The sequence below is a fragment of the Anabrus simplex genome, chromosome 1 (genome assembly GCF_040414725.1).
Source record: "Anabrus simplex isolate iqAnaSimp1 chromosome 1, ASM4041472v1, whole genome shotgun sequence".
NCBI classification, from domain to species: Eukaryota; Metazoa; Arthropoda; class Insecta; order Orthoptera; family Tettigoniidae; genus Anabrus; species Anabrus simplex.
Genome location: NC_090265.1, coordinates 1,245,946,718 through 1,245,959,748, shown reverse-complemented (window position 1 = coordinate 1,245,959,748; position 13,031 = coordinate 1,245,946,718). Strand labels below are relative to the sequence as shown.

General features: G+C 38.0%; 1 protein-coding gene across 1 annotated transcript in view; it reads right to left on the bottom strand.

The window, feature by feature from the left end:
- LOC136858242 (pentatricopeptide repeat-containing protein 1, mitochondrial) overlaps positions 1 to 13,031 on the bottom strand; it is a 223,335-nt gene that overhangs the window by 32,551 nt on the left and 177,753 nt on the right. The window contains exons 5-7 of the mRNA XM_067137642.2: positions 11,361 to 11,509; positions 6,870 to 7,028; positions 4,346 to 4,581 (exon numbers count right to left, since the gene is read on the bottom strand). Coding sequence (XP_066993743.2) covers positions 4,346 to 4,581; positions 6,870 to 7,028; positions 11,361 to 11,509 — 544 coding nt within the window. The remainder of the gene's footprint in view (positions 1 to 4,345; positions 4,582 to 6,869; positions 7,029 to 11,360; positions 11,510 to 13,031) is intronic.

Genomic DNA, 13,031 nt, shown 5'->3' with positions numbered 1-13,031 from the left:
GTCTTGGCCGGTGCATTCATAGCACTTAACTTACGGCATGCTTCCTGGTAGGAAAGACTATCGAGGGTCTTGATCTCCTGGATGTTCTTATCACTGAGACATACTGAACAGTTCTGATCTTGGGGCAAGCAAAGACCAGGGCAGTTAGTGCACCTGTAAGGAGTTGAGCACTCCTCCGCGCCATGAGCTCATCTGCCACATGTACCACATACAGACTGATTCGAGCAACGAGTTACCATGTGCCCAAACCTCTGGCATTGATAGCAGAGCATGAGAAGCGGGATGTAAGGCCTTACACTGCAGCGATATGTTGTTACCTTGATTTTTTCTGGTAACACTGACAATTTGAAGGAGACAATGAACGCATCCATGGCAATGTCCTCGTCATTAACTTTGTGCGTAATGCGCCGGACGTGTGTCACGCCACAGTGCTTCATATCTTCCATCAACTCATCGTCAGTGTTCAAGATGAGATTATGGTGGAAGATAACTCCACGAGCCAGATTCAAAGTTTTGTGCTCTTCCACTTTGACGGGAATATCGCCAAAGTGATCGCACTTAGAGCAACAAATCAGCTTGCACGGCAGTGCACGTCTTTAGCAACAAACTACTGTTGTGCATTTTCTTCATAACTTCCAGTTCACCGTAGACACCTTCTGTGTCTGCTAAACAAAATAAACTTTACCAGCTTGAAGTCACTCCCATCACTTCTGGTACCAACCAGAAAGCTAGGAAAGCTGGATCCCATTCCTTCACGCTGCACTTGTTCCCAGGTCGTTGAACCCCTCCAGGAATCACAAGTTAAAGACTTTGGTTGGGGACCACCTTGGGCAGGCCGCAGACGTTTCGAAGCCATGCCTGAAACCATCCTCCTCGAATGCCACCCACTTTGATCAGGGGTCTCTGTAGCTGAGCCAAGCAGCCAAGGCAATACCCACCTGGTCGTAGCCGGTATTGTCCGGGGTTCGATGTTGGATGATCCCTAATACGGGATGACTGAGGCAATGAGAACTAGGACTGCCTTCTTCCAATCACCCGCAATAGCACATACCCCATAGCGTGAACAGAGCACTAAATATAAAGAAAAAAATTTAAAAACAATAATAATATGTCCTTCTGGCATTCGATTGTGCGGGGACCTGTGTTGTCAGGTGGATACTACTGCAAGAGTACATGACACTCCACCCGCCGATCCCTGGGTGGTCACTGCGCGGGTAGCACGCACATCAAGAATTTTGAATCGGTCTACAACTAACCCTCAAGAAACAATAAAAAAATAAAGAGGGGACCATGGCCACATGACCCTTTTAGTCGCCTTGCATGACAGGTAGGGATTACCTGTGAATATATTCAGCCCGTCCCATCCATGGGAGGTCCAACACATGATATCAAGCTGCCATCCATATCCGCACCAAGGTCGCCCCTTTTAGTTGCCTCTGACGACAGTCAGGGGATACCGTGAGTGTATTCTTCGTCTGTGTCCCCCACCCAGAGAGGGTGTTAAACTTTCAGTCGCCTCTTACGACAGGCAGGGGATACCGTGGGTGTATTCTTTGTCTGCGTCCCCCACCCACAAGGGGTAACATGTTCTCTTTCATTTCTAATTTTCTTTATGGAACAACAGCTGACAGGTACTAATCGACTTCGACATCGCCTTCGAATGTCAAAAAGAGAGCTTACAAGTGTACATAGCGAGAACATAATAATGAAGGTCACATTTTGTGGCAAACACTTCAGTTTTCTTATTCAAACAGTGTCATCTAACCTAACTTAACCACGTATGTACCATGTAAACATATATCAAGCACCAGTAGAAAAGTGATAACATTCTTGCTATAAATTTACATGGGAAGGCCTTTCTAAAATTTAACCAGAAGCAAGAAAATATAATCTAACCTCTGAAATCAGTGATGAGCTCTGTCATAGCTTGAGGTGTATTCTTACTTAATTTCAGTAAACAGTAGAGTATTAACATTAAAGGGCCGTTTACTTAGCCTGTATTTGTAACGAGTTAACAACTGCTATCGAACACGTTATTTATGTATTTATTACGAAAATATGTCCTCCTCTTTCATTTCTGATTTTCTTTATGGAACAGCAGTTTTTACAAGTAATGAAAATCATGTTTTAACTCATATGTTAACATTCTGTATTGTATCGAATAGGTGGAAAAATAATAAATATTTTCTTATATACATTATATGATACAGAACAGCAGTTGACGAAAATTACTAATCGACTCCGACCTCACCTTTGAATCTCGATGAGAGAAATTGCAAGTGTACAAAGCGAGAAATTGATACCGTACCGAAGATGATCGATTGCATTTTGTGGCAAACGTTTCAGTTATCTTATTCAAATGGCGTCACCTAACCTAACATAACTTAACTGTACTATATGTATGATGAAAACATACTTAATCACCAGTAAAGAAACGATAACCTTCTCACTATAAATTTACACGATGATAGCCTTTCTAAAATTGAACCAGACGCGAGAAAATATAAATTAACCTCTGAAATCAGTGATGCGCTCTGCCATATCTTGAGGTGTGTTGCATTCTTACTTAATTTCAGTGAATAGTAATAAAATTAAGCGATCGTTTACTTAGCCTTTATATCTAACGAGTTGTCATTTGCTATCGACCACATTATTTACCTATTTATTACAAAATGATGTTCTCCTCTTTCATTTCTAATTTTCTTTATGGAACAGCAGTTGACGGATATTACTAATCAACTCCGATATCGCCCTTGAATAGATTCACAATTAAGTATTTATTTATTTTCCACCTAGTCGATACAATGATTGCTTAAGGCAATTTTTAATGGTCAAAAGTGGTACATGTTTCGTATATTATCAACATCTTCAGCCACATAACACTGTTTAGATGAAAAATATATAAATTGACAAAGTAATGCTTTAGAGGAAGTGTCCTTAAAATTAACATAAGATTGACAACATTAAAACAAACAAATAACTCAAGAGAAAATATATAAATTATTTCTACAATAGAAAGCAGTCGTCAAGGAAACACTTGTACAATATTCCATAGAGAATATGTCCTAATGAATATTCTTTTCTTAATAATTCATGAAAAAAGGCCAATTTATAAATTAAAAAGTATACAAATTTACAAGTAATTATCAAAATGAAGAAATCCAGATATCCAGAGCCACACTGTGATATCTGGATTTCTTCATTTCGATAATTACTTATAAATTTGTATAATTTTTAATTTATAAATTGGCCTTTTTTCACGAATTATTAAGAAAAGAATATTCATTAGCACATATTCTCTATAGAATATTGTACAAGTGTTTCCTTGACGACTGCTTTCTATTGTAGAAATAATTTATATATTTTCTCTTGAGTTATTTGTTTGTTTTGATGTTGTCAATCTTATGTTAATTTTAAGGACACTTCCTCTAAAGCATTACTTTGTCAATTTATATATTTTTCATCTAAACAGTGTTATGTGGCTGAAGATGTTGATAATATACGAAACATGTACCACTTTTGACCATTAAAAATTGCCTTAAGCAATCATTGTATCGACTAGGTGGAAAATAAATAAAAACTTAATTGTGAATCTATTGAAGTGCGATACGGACCATGAAGCTGATTTTATGTAATCGCCCTTGAATGTCGACAAGAGAGCTTGCTAGTGGACATAGCAAGGAAACTATAATGAAGATGATCGATCGCATACAATATAATAGCTGAGTGCATAAATGTCGGTAACGGAAAAAAAAATCGTGCTCGCTTAATCGCTCGTAATAATGGATGCGTCAATGATAGGGCTCTCACTTTAACCGAAGGATAGATCACAGTTTAATATAGGAATGTTGAAGGGACAGAAAAAACTGTTGTTATGACGCAGTTCTTGTTATATGCCATACTCGTTATAGCGGACTTCTAATATACAATGTTAGTTTGAATGGCTGTAATGTATGTGCTGCTCAGGTAAAACTTTTAACTTACTCCTGTTCAAATGACTACCTCATCATGCGTCTACACAATTACAAACTCTGAAATTTTAATTAGGAAAATAAAGTAGCTTTAGTACTATAGCTGATAAAATGAAAGAAAATAAATGGATAGATATTTAGAAAACTCTTACCAACAATTTACACTGTTAAGACTCAATGATTTCTATATGGATACAAGTTTATACTCGTGATTCATAAACAATCTTTCATCTTTCTCCCAATTTTGCCAAATTTTTATTCAGTCTTCACAAGCTCAAACAGAACATAGCTTACAAAGCTTTCTTACTGATAAACTTTCATCCTCAGGATTGTCCATACTTTCTGCATACAAAATAATGTTTTAATTTTCTCACCTATCTTGAGGTCTGGTGACCTCTGACAACTGTATAATATTCCCAAGGTAAGGATTGGGTGCTAGCAGGTTAGGACGATTCTCCCTACTGATGGCTTCAGTGGGATATATATCTGAGAGCTGTTTATCTTCACTTTGTGAACACACTTCACCAACTGTCACCAATGAACTAGAACCTTCCAGCATTGCACTTTTTGGGACAGTACCATCAGATATAACCTCAGAAGCACTTTCTCCCTGATGATGAAAAAGAAAATAAATAATTAGTATGAATTTTATGAAGTGACCTTCATTAAAGAGAGCCATCAACTAATATTCAATGAAGTTTTAAGTGCGAAATACACTCAGTTGCAAATATTCTTACTCAGAATTTGAGCCCTTCTTCTTGTTATAACATATTTTTTACTCACAAAGAGTAATAGCTTCCTCAGTCTTAAACTTCTGGGACAAAAAAGTATTCTTACTAACAAATTGAGTTTGAGCCCAGAACAAGTCCAACATTTCCAGTTCAGTGAATATTTTAGATATGCTATTATATTCATGAAATAACAACAGAGAAAACACACTGCCTCACACAAAAACGTAAGCCACAAAAGGGGAGGTGGAAACTTCACATGTTGAGAGGGCATGTGATGTTATTTCAGCGATTACAAAATCAAGTCAAATTTACAAAGAACTTAGCAGTACGAGCCCACTTATCAGTGTGACATTGCACTCCCTCTTGCCTGGATGCATGCACTAATTCATTTGGGAAGGGTGTCATAAAGATGTAGTATCCTCTCCTGAAACAATCTGACCCACAGCTGTTATCTGCAGTGATCCTTGATATCCTGGATACTGGCACTGGGACGGAGTTGACGTCCGAGCTGGTCCCACACATGCTCTATTGGGGACAGTTCTGGGAATCTTGCTGGCCACAGGAGTACCTCAACATCACGCACACAGTTCATAGAGACACGTGCCATGTATCGATGAGCACTGTCCTGTTGAAAAATGATACCACGATACTGTTGCATGAAAGGTAATACATTAGGATGCCGGATATCCATGATGTACCATTGTGCTGTCAGAGTTCCCTCAATCAGCCGTGCCTGAAGTCATACCCGATGACTCCTCACCTAGGTTCTAAAATATGATACCAGGAGTAACACTACTGTGCCTCTCCAAAACATTGGAAGAATGCAACCTCTCCCCAGCTTACTGCCATACTCGCAGACAATGGTCATCTGGCGTAGTGCAGAACCGCAATTAATTGCCAAACACAATGCAATGCCATTCATCAGAAGTCCACGCTTCCCAGTCATGGCACTCAAGACGCAGCATACGCATGGGGCGGTAATTCCCTAGTCTGGCTGCTGCTAGTCTCTGACCAATGGTGCGGGATGAAACAGAATGTTGCAGGGAGTCCATTACTGTACTTGTTCTCGGATGGCAGGTGCAGATGTAAGGGGTTATGATGAGCTTGGTGCACAATACGGCAATCCTCTCTTGGGGTGGTCAGACGTGGTCGACGGAACCTTGACGACCAGTATGCCTGCCCTCACATTCCCACGCAGTCCAACATCGGGACACTGTCACATCCGAATGCCCCACAAATCTGAATACTGCACGATTCGACCAGCTGGGCAAATGAAGACCCAAAATGAGGCCCCTTTCAAACCCTGTCAGGTGCTGATAACACTGTCTAACAAGAGTACGCGGCATCTTCGTGTCCTTCATAGTGATCACTCAACATCTGACACTGTTAACACCCCTTATATACCCTACCAAGCCTGGCAACAACACTAAACATGAACAAAACTAGTGCACTCTGGTCACAGAGAATTGTAACTCTATAATCATTTACATACCTGTCGATGGTGTGAATGTCTACGAAGTTACATTGACATCCGATAATTTTCCAGATGCTTCAATTTTTTCGTCACACTGTGTAAATTAGAACTGTAGAATTTAACAGTAGTTCTGGAAGGTTTTGTTACACTGTTATGAGAGGTCAATTCACAGACAATAATGCATGTAAGTAGTTACAGTCTTATTCTTGACCTTTTCTCAATTACTTCTGGTTGGAAAGTTATATGGACTCAGCCCAGTTTTATGACCGAATGACCTTCCTGACGCCAGTCCTATGTGGAGGGATTATATTCACTAGTGCATGTTTCTGTGGCTAATGACCTACAGTAGATGCTAGGCCATGTGGTGTTTTGTAGTGCAATGTGCTGTATGTAAATGAAGATGTGTATTAGAATGAACATAAACACCCAGCCCCTAACTTAGAGGAATTAACCAGATGAAGTTAACATTCTCAACCAGACTGGAAATCAAACGTGGGGCCCTCTGAACTAAAAACCACTGTGCTTACCATTCAGCCAAGGAGCTACACAATTACAGTAGCAAGTAATATGTGAATTTTTGTCAGCTAACAAAGGGATAAGCCAATTATTAAATGTTACTCATGCCCAGTATGAAGAGAAAGACAATGATAGAACAACGATAATATGCAAAATAAAATATTAATATAAACTTACCTGAGGCAGAGAAATGTTTTCTACACTTTTGCCAATTTGTTCCAGTACATTCTGAGCAACAATAGCATCACCAATACCACAATCTCTTACAGAACGTAGCATCAGATTGTATGTGTAAAGATCAGGTTTTATCTTCTTCTGTAACATTTTACGCCATACCTGCAGAGTAGGAGGAGGTTGTTAAATAAAAGAAGAAGCATGTCAAGAACGGAATAGAGATAGGAAAGAAGGAAGTAAGATTAAGTATCAGGAAATCAAGTGCAAAAAATATGATAAATGAGGTAAAGAAAACTTGTTGGGAGAGATTCACACAGGAGTTGGAAAAGGATGTACATGGTGGAAGAAGGATGCTGTACAGATTGATAAAAAATAAGACAAAAGAAAAAATTGACACAAAACAAGTGAAGGAAGAAAGTGGAAATGTAATAACAGACTCAGAGATAAAGAATAGATGGAAAGACTGTTTTGATAAACTTCTGAATGTGAGATATGAAGCAGAAGAGAGTGTAGTGGTAAATGAGGATGATCCAGAAATGGAGAGTGATACTGCAATGACAGAGGTGGAAATGGCTGTTAAAAAAATGAAAACGGGAAAAGCTGCAGAGATGGATGAAATATGTGTGGAAATAATGAAGGCAGCAGGACCTATTGGTCTACACAGATTATATAGGCTGCTAAGTATATGGAGGAAAAAGCAAGTACCTGATGATTGGTGTAAAGGTGTAATAATACCAGTATTTAAAGACAGGAAGATATGTGACAATTATCAAGGAATTATTACACTGTTGTCACAAGAGGTCAAAATATTGGAGAGAATAATAGAAAGGAGTATGAGAGGAAGGGTGGAAAGAAATTTAGAAGAGCAGTATGGATTTCAACAGGCAGGTCTATGATAGACCCTATATTTTCCATGAGAATACTGATGGAAAAACAGTGGAAATATGGAAAAGATCTGGTGATGGTATTCCTTGATCTAAGGAAGGCATATGATAATGTTTATAGAGAAAAGATGTGGGGAACCAAAAGGATGTGGAAGGCAATCAAGGGAACTACTGTAGTGAAAGCAATGTTTCAGTTGTGTTCAGACTCCAGCGGGGAGAACAGATTCATTTAGAAACCAAACTGGACTAAGACAGGGAAGTGTATTGTCTCCACTTATGTTTAAAATGGTTGTGGATGAAATTCAAAAGGAAACAAAGGCAAGATATGGAGGGGATATTGAAATATCGTTGTGTGCAGATGACATAGTGATCTGGGGAGTCAACAATACAGAAGTACAAATCCAACTAGAGGCCTTAAATGACAATACTGAGAAATATGATATGAAAATCAGAGTGGAGAAGAGCAAAACAGAGGTGACAACAACAGGAGAAATAGAAGGAAAAATTATCAGTATCAGGGCACAAAACCTTGAGGTTGTTGAATACTTCAAATATTTGGGAAGTGAAATAATGCAAGATGCAAGATGCAAGATTGGATAAGAAGATCAGCAGAAGGATACAAATGGAAAATACATCCACCAAAATGTGAGGAACCTCGTATGGAACAGGGAAGTTCCTATGAAATGTAAGGAGATAATATACAAGATGTACTTTACCCTATATTAACGTATGCAATAGAGACTTGGACTTTGACATCAAGAAATGAGAGTAAAATTCAGGCCAGTGAGATGAAGTTCCAGAGGAGTATGGTAGGGAAGACTAGGAGAGACAGAGTAAGAAATGTTGAGGTCAGAAAATTGATAAGGGTAGAATGAGTGATAAGATGGAGGAGAGAAGGATACCAAAACAAGTGTTGGAGGTTAAGATAGAAGGAAAGAAGACAAGAGGAAGCCCTTGAGCAAGATGGATGGACTCTGCCAAGAACAGTATAAGAAAAAAAGAAGACTGGACTGGAACACAATTACTGAAGAGGAGTGGTGGAAGGAGAGGCAACAGTGGAGAGGAGTGGTGGAAGGAGAGGCAACAGTGGAGAAGTGCCATCAACACCCTGACCTGGCAGGAGCTGGACAAGGGTAAATGAAAATAATGATAATGATGACCTGCAGAGTGGAAATAACGTATTACAGAAAATCTTATGTTAAATAAAGTTCAACATTGAAGTATACAATATATTTGATATTACGATCTACAGTATATAAATATTATACACGTAGGTTGATTCACGTCATTACAACTATATTTAATCTGCTGAAATTGTGCCAGTGCAGCAAAGTTAATAAATACATTTGAAAATGTGCAATATTTACTTCAAAATGTTGCCACCCAGTGGGTCATGAGAGCACTGTTCTGGAAGTGATCGTGCTCCTAATGTCAGCCATGCATGATGGAAGTAACGAAAGTTGCACAGTGCTCGTATGTCAAGATAGCTGCTCTGCGAGGTCTAAATGCACAAAGTGGTGAGCAGAGTTTCATGAAGCACTGGGTGACTGTGATTTATCCTGTTATACTATGGCAAGGTAGGCAGAGGTCTTAAAAAAAGAGTTAACTGCCTACCTTCTACACAGTGAATGTTCTGTGCCAGTCCTCAAAGATGGCTGTAATCAGTGTCAAATATACAATTTCTGCTGGACTGTGATGGAATTACTAAATTGTCAGTGCACTCAATTCAGGAAGGTAAGCAAACCACAAGACAATTGTGATAAAGCAGGTTGCCTTCCCAACAACATGCAAAAATTAAGAAGCATCTCTTAAAACCACCTTATATTTTATTAATTTTTTTAGTACATCAGTACAATTTCTTGTAGATTTCTTGTAAAATGCAAATTAAAGACAATTTTCTTTCTTTTCTAAAAAAAAAAAATATATCTAAAATTAGGGTGCGCTGATTATTTGATGGTGTGGATTATTTGCATAATTATATACAGTATGTAAAATGCTTTTCCAGCACACAAGACACTGTAACTGCAGTTTGGCATTAATGAATCTCATGCAGTTGATACTATTCTCCATCGATGACAACAAATTGTGGATGACAAACCAGGAGACTTCTTTGAAAGATGTTAAACAGGTTATGCAAGAATAAAACAAATAACTTTAACCATCATGTTTGTTCCCTTATCCCTCCAGAGATTCCTGCATACATGCCTCATCTGATGGGAACATTATGAAGCACACAATTTCCTTTGTTATCTTAATAGTTTATAATTATCCTATTAGGTTTCCCTAGTAAAAAAATAAATAAAATTTTAAAAAAATCTATGGGCAAAAAAGTTACATATACCTTGATAAAGTATGCTTCTGAAATATTCAACATCATTGCTACGGATAACAAATTACTAAAGTTAGCAGGACCTATGATTCATTATATTTCTGATTTCTTCCGTTCTTACATTATTACAATTTATCTGTCTGTGTTATACATGTACTTTGCATTTAATTTTCTTCCCATGTCAATGACTGAGAACTGTTTGATGCAGTGTCTGTACTTGAGGGCACTTACTATAGGCATTGTTTAAATGGTTAGAAGGAACAACATCTCTACTGGGTAAATCTGAACTCCATCAAGAAACATATGGAGGATATTCTGGGATACCTTCTGAGTATATTGGTATAAGGGACCCGTGGTCTCTGGTGGCGGCTGTGGCCGTAATTAAGGTACAGCCCCAGCATTTGCTTGGTGTGAAAATGGGAAACCATGGAAAACCATCTTCAGGACTGGCGACAGTGGGGTTCGAACCCACTATCTCCCAAATACTGGATACTGACAATATAAGTGGTCCGTTATTGGACATTATAAATTTTCCAGCTAACTCATTCCTGGTTGCCAGCGTTTCGCCCCAGTGTGCTAAGTTGGGCTCATCAGTTGGTAAATAGCATATCCACCAAGCCCGTCGAGGCCACTGCGTAGGCTACTTGGAGCCACTGGCAGAGCCAATGCACTATGAGAGACTTTGTCTCAATACCAAAAAGTTTTGGTAATGGGATACCTTCTGAGTATACTGGTATAAGGGACCTGTGGTCTCTGGCGACTCATTACAGGTAATAAAGTAATTATGATTTATTCGGTTTGTTATCCCAATCATCCTTGTTTCTGTGAAACCGATCCATTCATGTATTGTTCACAACATCAAAATTCCGACATCCCGGCGTCTGTCAAGAACTAGCATTTAGGATGGACATAAAATATGATTATTTTCAGTGCAATACAGATACAAAGCCAACTGGGGCAACAAAACAAACAAAATGCAATTACTCATAACTTAAATCATAATTAGGTAACAGGTAACTAGATTTTCCAAATAAAATAGTGCAATGCAGTTCATTAACTTCAAATTTCTTCAAAAGCAATCAAGAAAAATATATATAGTAAATACAGCAGAACTTTTTCAATACCAATTTTAACTGAACATCCTGTTTCTCCAGTCCCTATATTCATATGAGATGTGGTCCTTTGAGGCTATCTGAAAGTATCTGTGAATGTTATTTTTGTCTGTTCCTGTACTGTTTGGTAAATCTGCATAAATGAATGAGTTTTAAGAAAATAACTTACAAGTAAACTATGCCGAAATCCAGCTTCTTTGTCAGTAATACATGCTTGAAGAAGAACACTGAAAGTCCAAGAAGTCAACCTGCGGTGTTTGTTAACCATTTCATCAACCAGTGCAAATGCCGTATTAAGATCTCCACAGCGACCAAATGCTGCAAGTACAATAAGAATTATCACTGCTTAGATAAATTCTTTGGCCGATGAAAGTAACTAACTTCTTCAAACCATTGTGATGATTGTGGTGATAATTACATTAAATCATCATTAGGCAATAGGTGACTAAATTTTCCACCATACGTTATAATGATGATAATTACCACCACAGTGGTTTGAAGATGTTACTTACTTTCACGGGTAATATCTTTATAGTGAGAGTTTATGAAACTGAGTTTGCTCAGGTAAGGAAGCTAACAAGAGCAAAATATATACAGTACGAGACATGTTTTTTTAAGTAAGTACCGCTTTGATAAAGAAAAAAAGAAATGCAATTTTTAAACAATTACTTTTTTATATGTAAGCTTGTACCTTAATTTACTTCTCAACATAAGTTCCAAGCATATTAAGGCACTTCTCATATCATGAAACCATCTTCTGAATTCCATCCTCATAGAAATCTGCTGCCTGATATGCCAACCACTGCAGCATGTTCATTTTCTAGGTCATCATCATCATCATCATCATCATCGTGGCACGACATCCTAAATGCTTTTTCAAGTGCAGGAACACGTGGTAGTCACCAAGTCTTCAGTAATGACAGACGGTCGCCAACTATGTTTCTTGTCGTGACGTTCGTATGGCCTTCTTGAAATGCTCTAACCCATTTTCTTACCATTCCTTCACTCTTAGTGTGTTCTCCATACACTTCACTAATCTGCTGATGAATTTCAACAGCTTTTGCATTTAGAAAACTAATCACAGTGTGTACTTCACACTTGGCAGGACCGTTAATTGGATGCCGTTATGCATCAGTAGACTAAGCGGCATTTGACGAATATTGAGGGGTAGAAACACGAAAGCAAGCAGTCACCGTAATGTAACAAGTACCTCGAGGCATTGTAGAAGCACTCAAAAGGACGCACCACCATTTAAATATTGTGAGAAAAGAAAACATATCAACACCTCAAGATTCTCAGATTGACGTCCCTTTTGACTAAGCTCTCATAAAAACGAACTACTACTGATGAAAAATCTGCTCGTCAAACCAATACTAGCTCGAGAAAACTACCAATGGTTGCATTTTACTGTTTACAACTAATAGATTACAGAAGCATGCCTTAAATCAATACTTGAAGCAGAATATTTCCAACGCCTATAATACATAAGTTTTAGACACTATTGAGTTTTAACTGAATTTACGACTCAAATTTTAATACAAGAAGTCAACTAACAATTGTTTTAAAAAAAACCGAAGAACTTGAGAATTTTAGCCAAACCTCATTATGGTGAAAATATTACTGTGTTTTGGATGTCAACGTTATTAGAGTTAACGAATATCCCAATTTTAGCACTGTTATTTAAATTGTTAAACTGTCCATTAAAATGCCTATGTTTATGTATTTTACCAGTTAGGTTTTAGAATCATAATTAAGTACAAATTAGTTATAAGCAAATTAACAATGACAGGTCTTAACCTTGAGATAAATTACAAATGCTGAGGATGATTGAAACAAACAT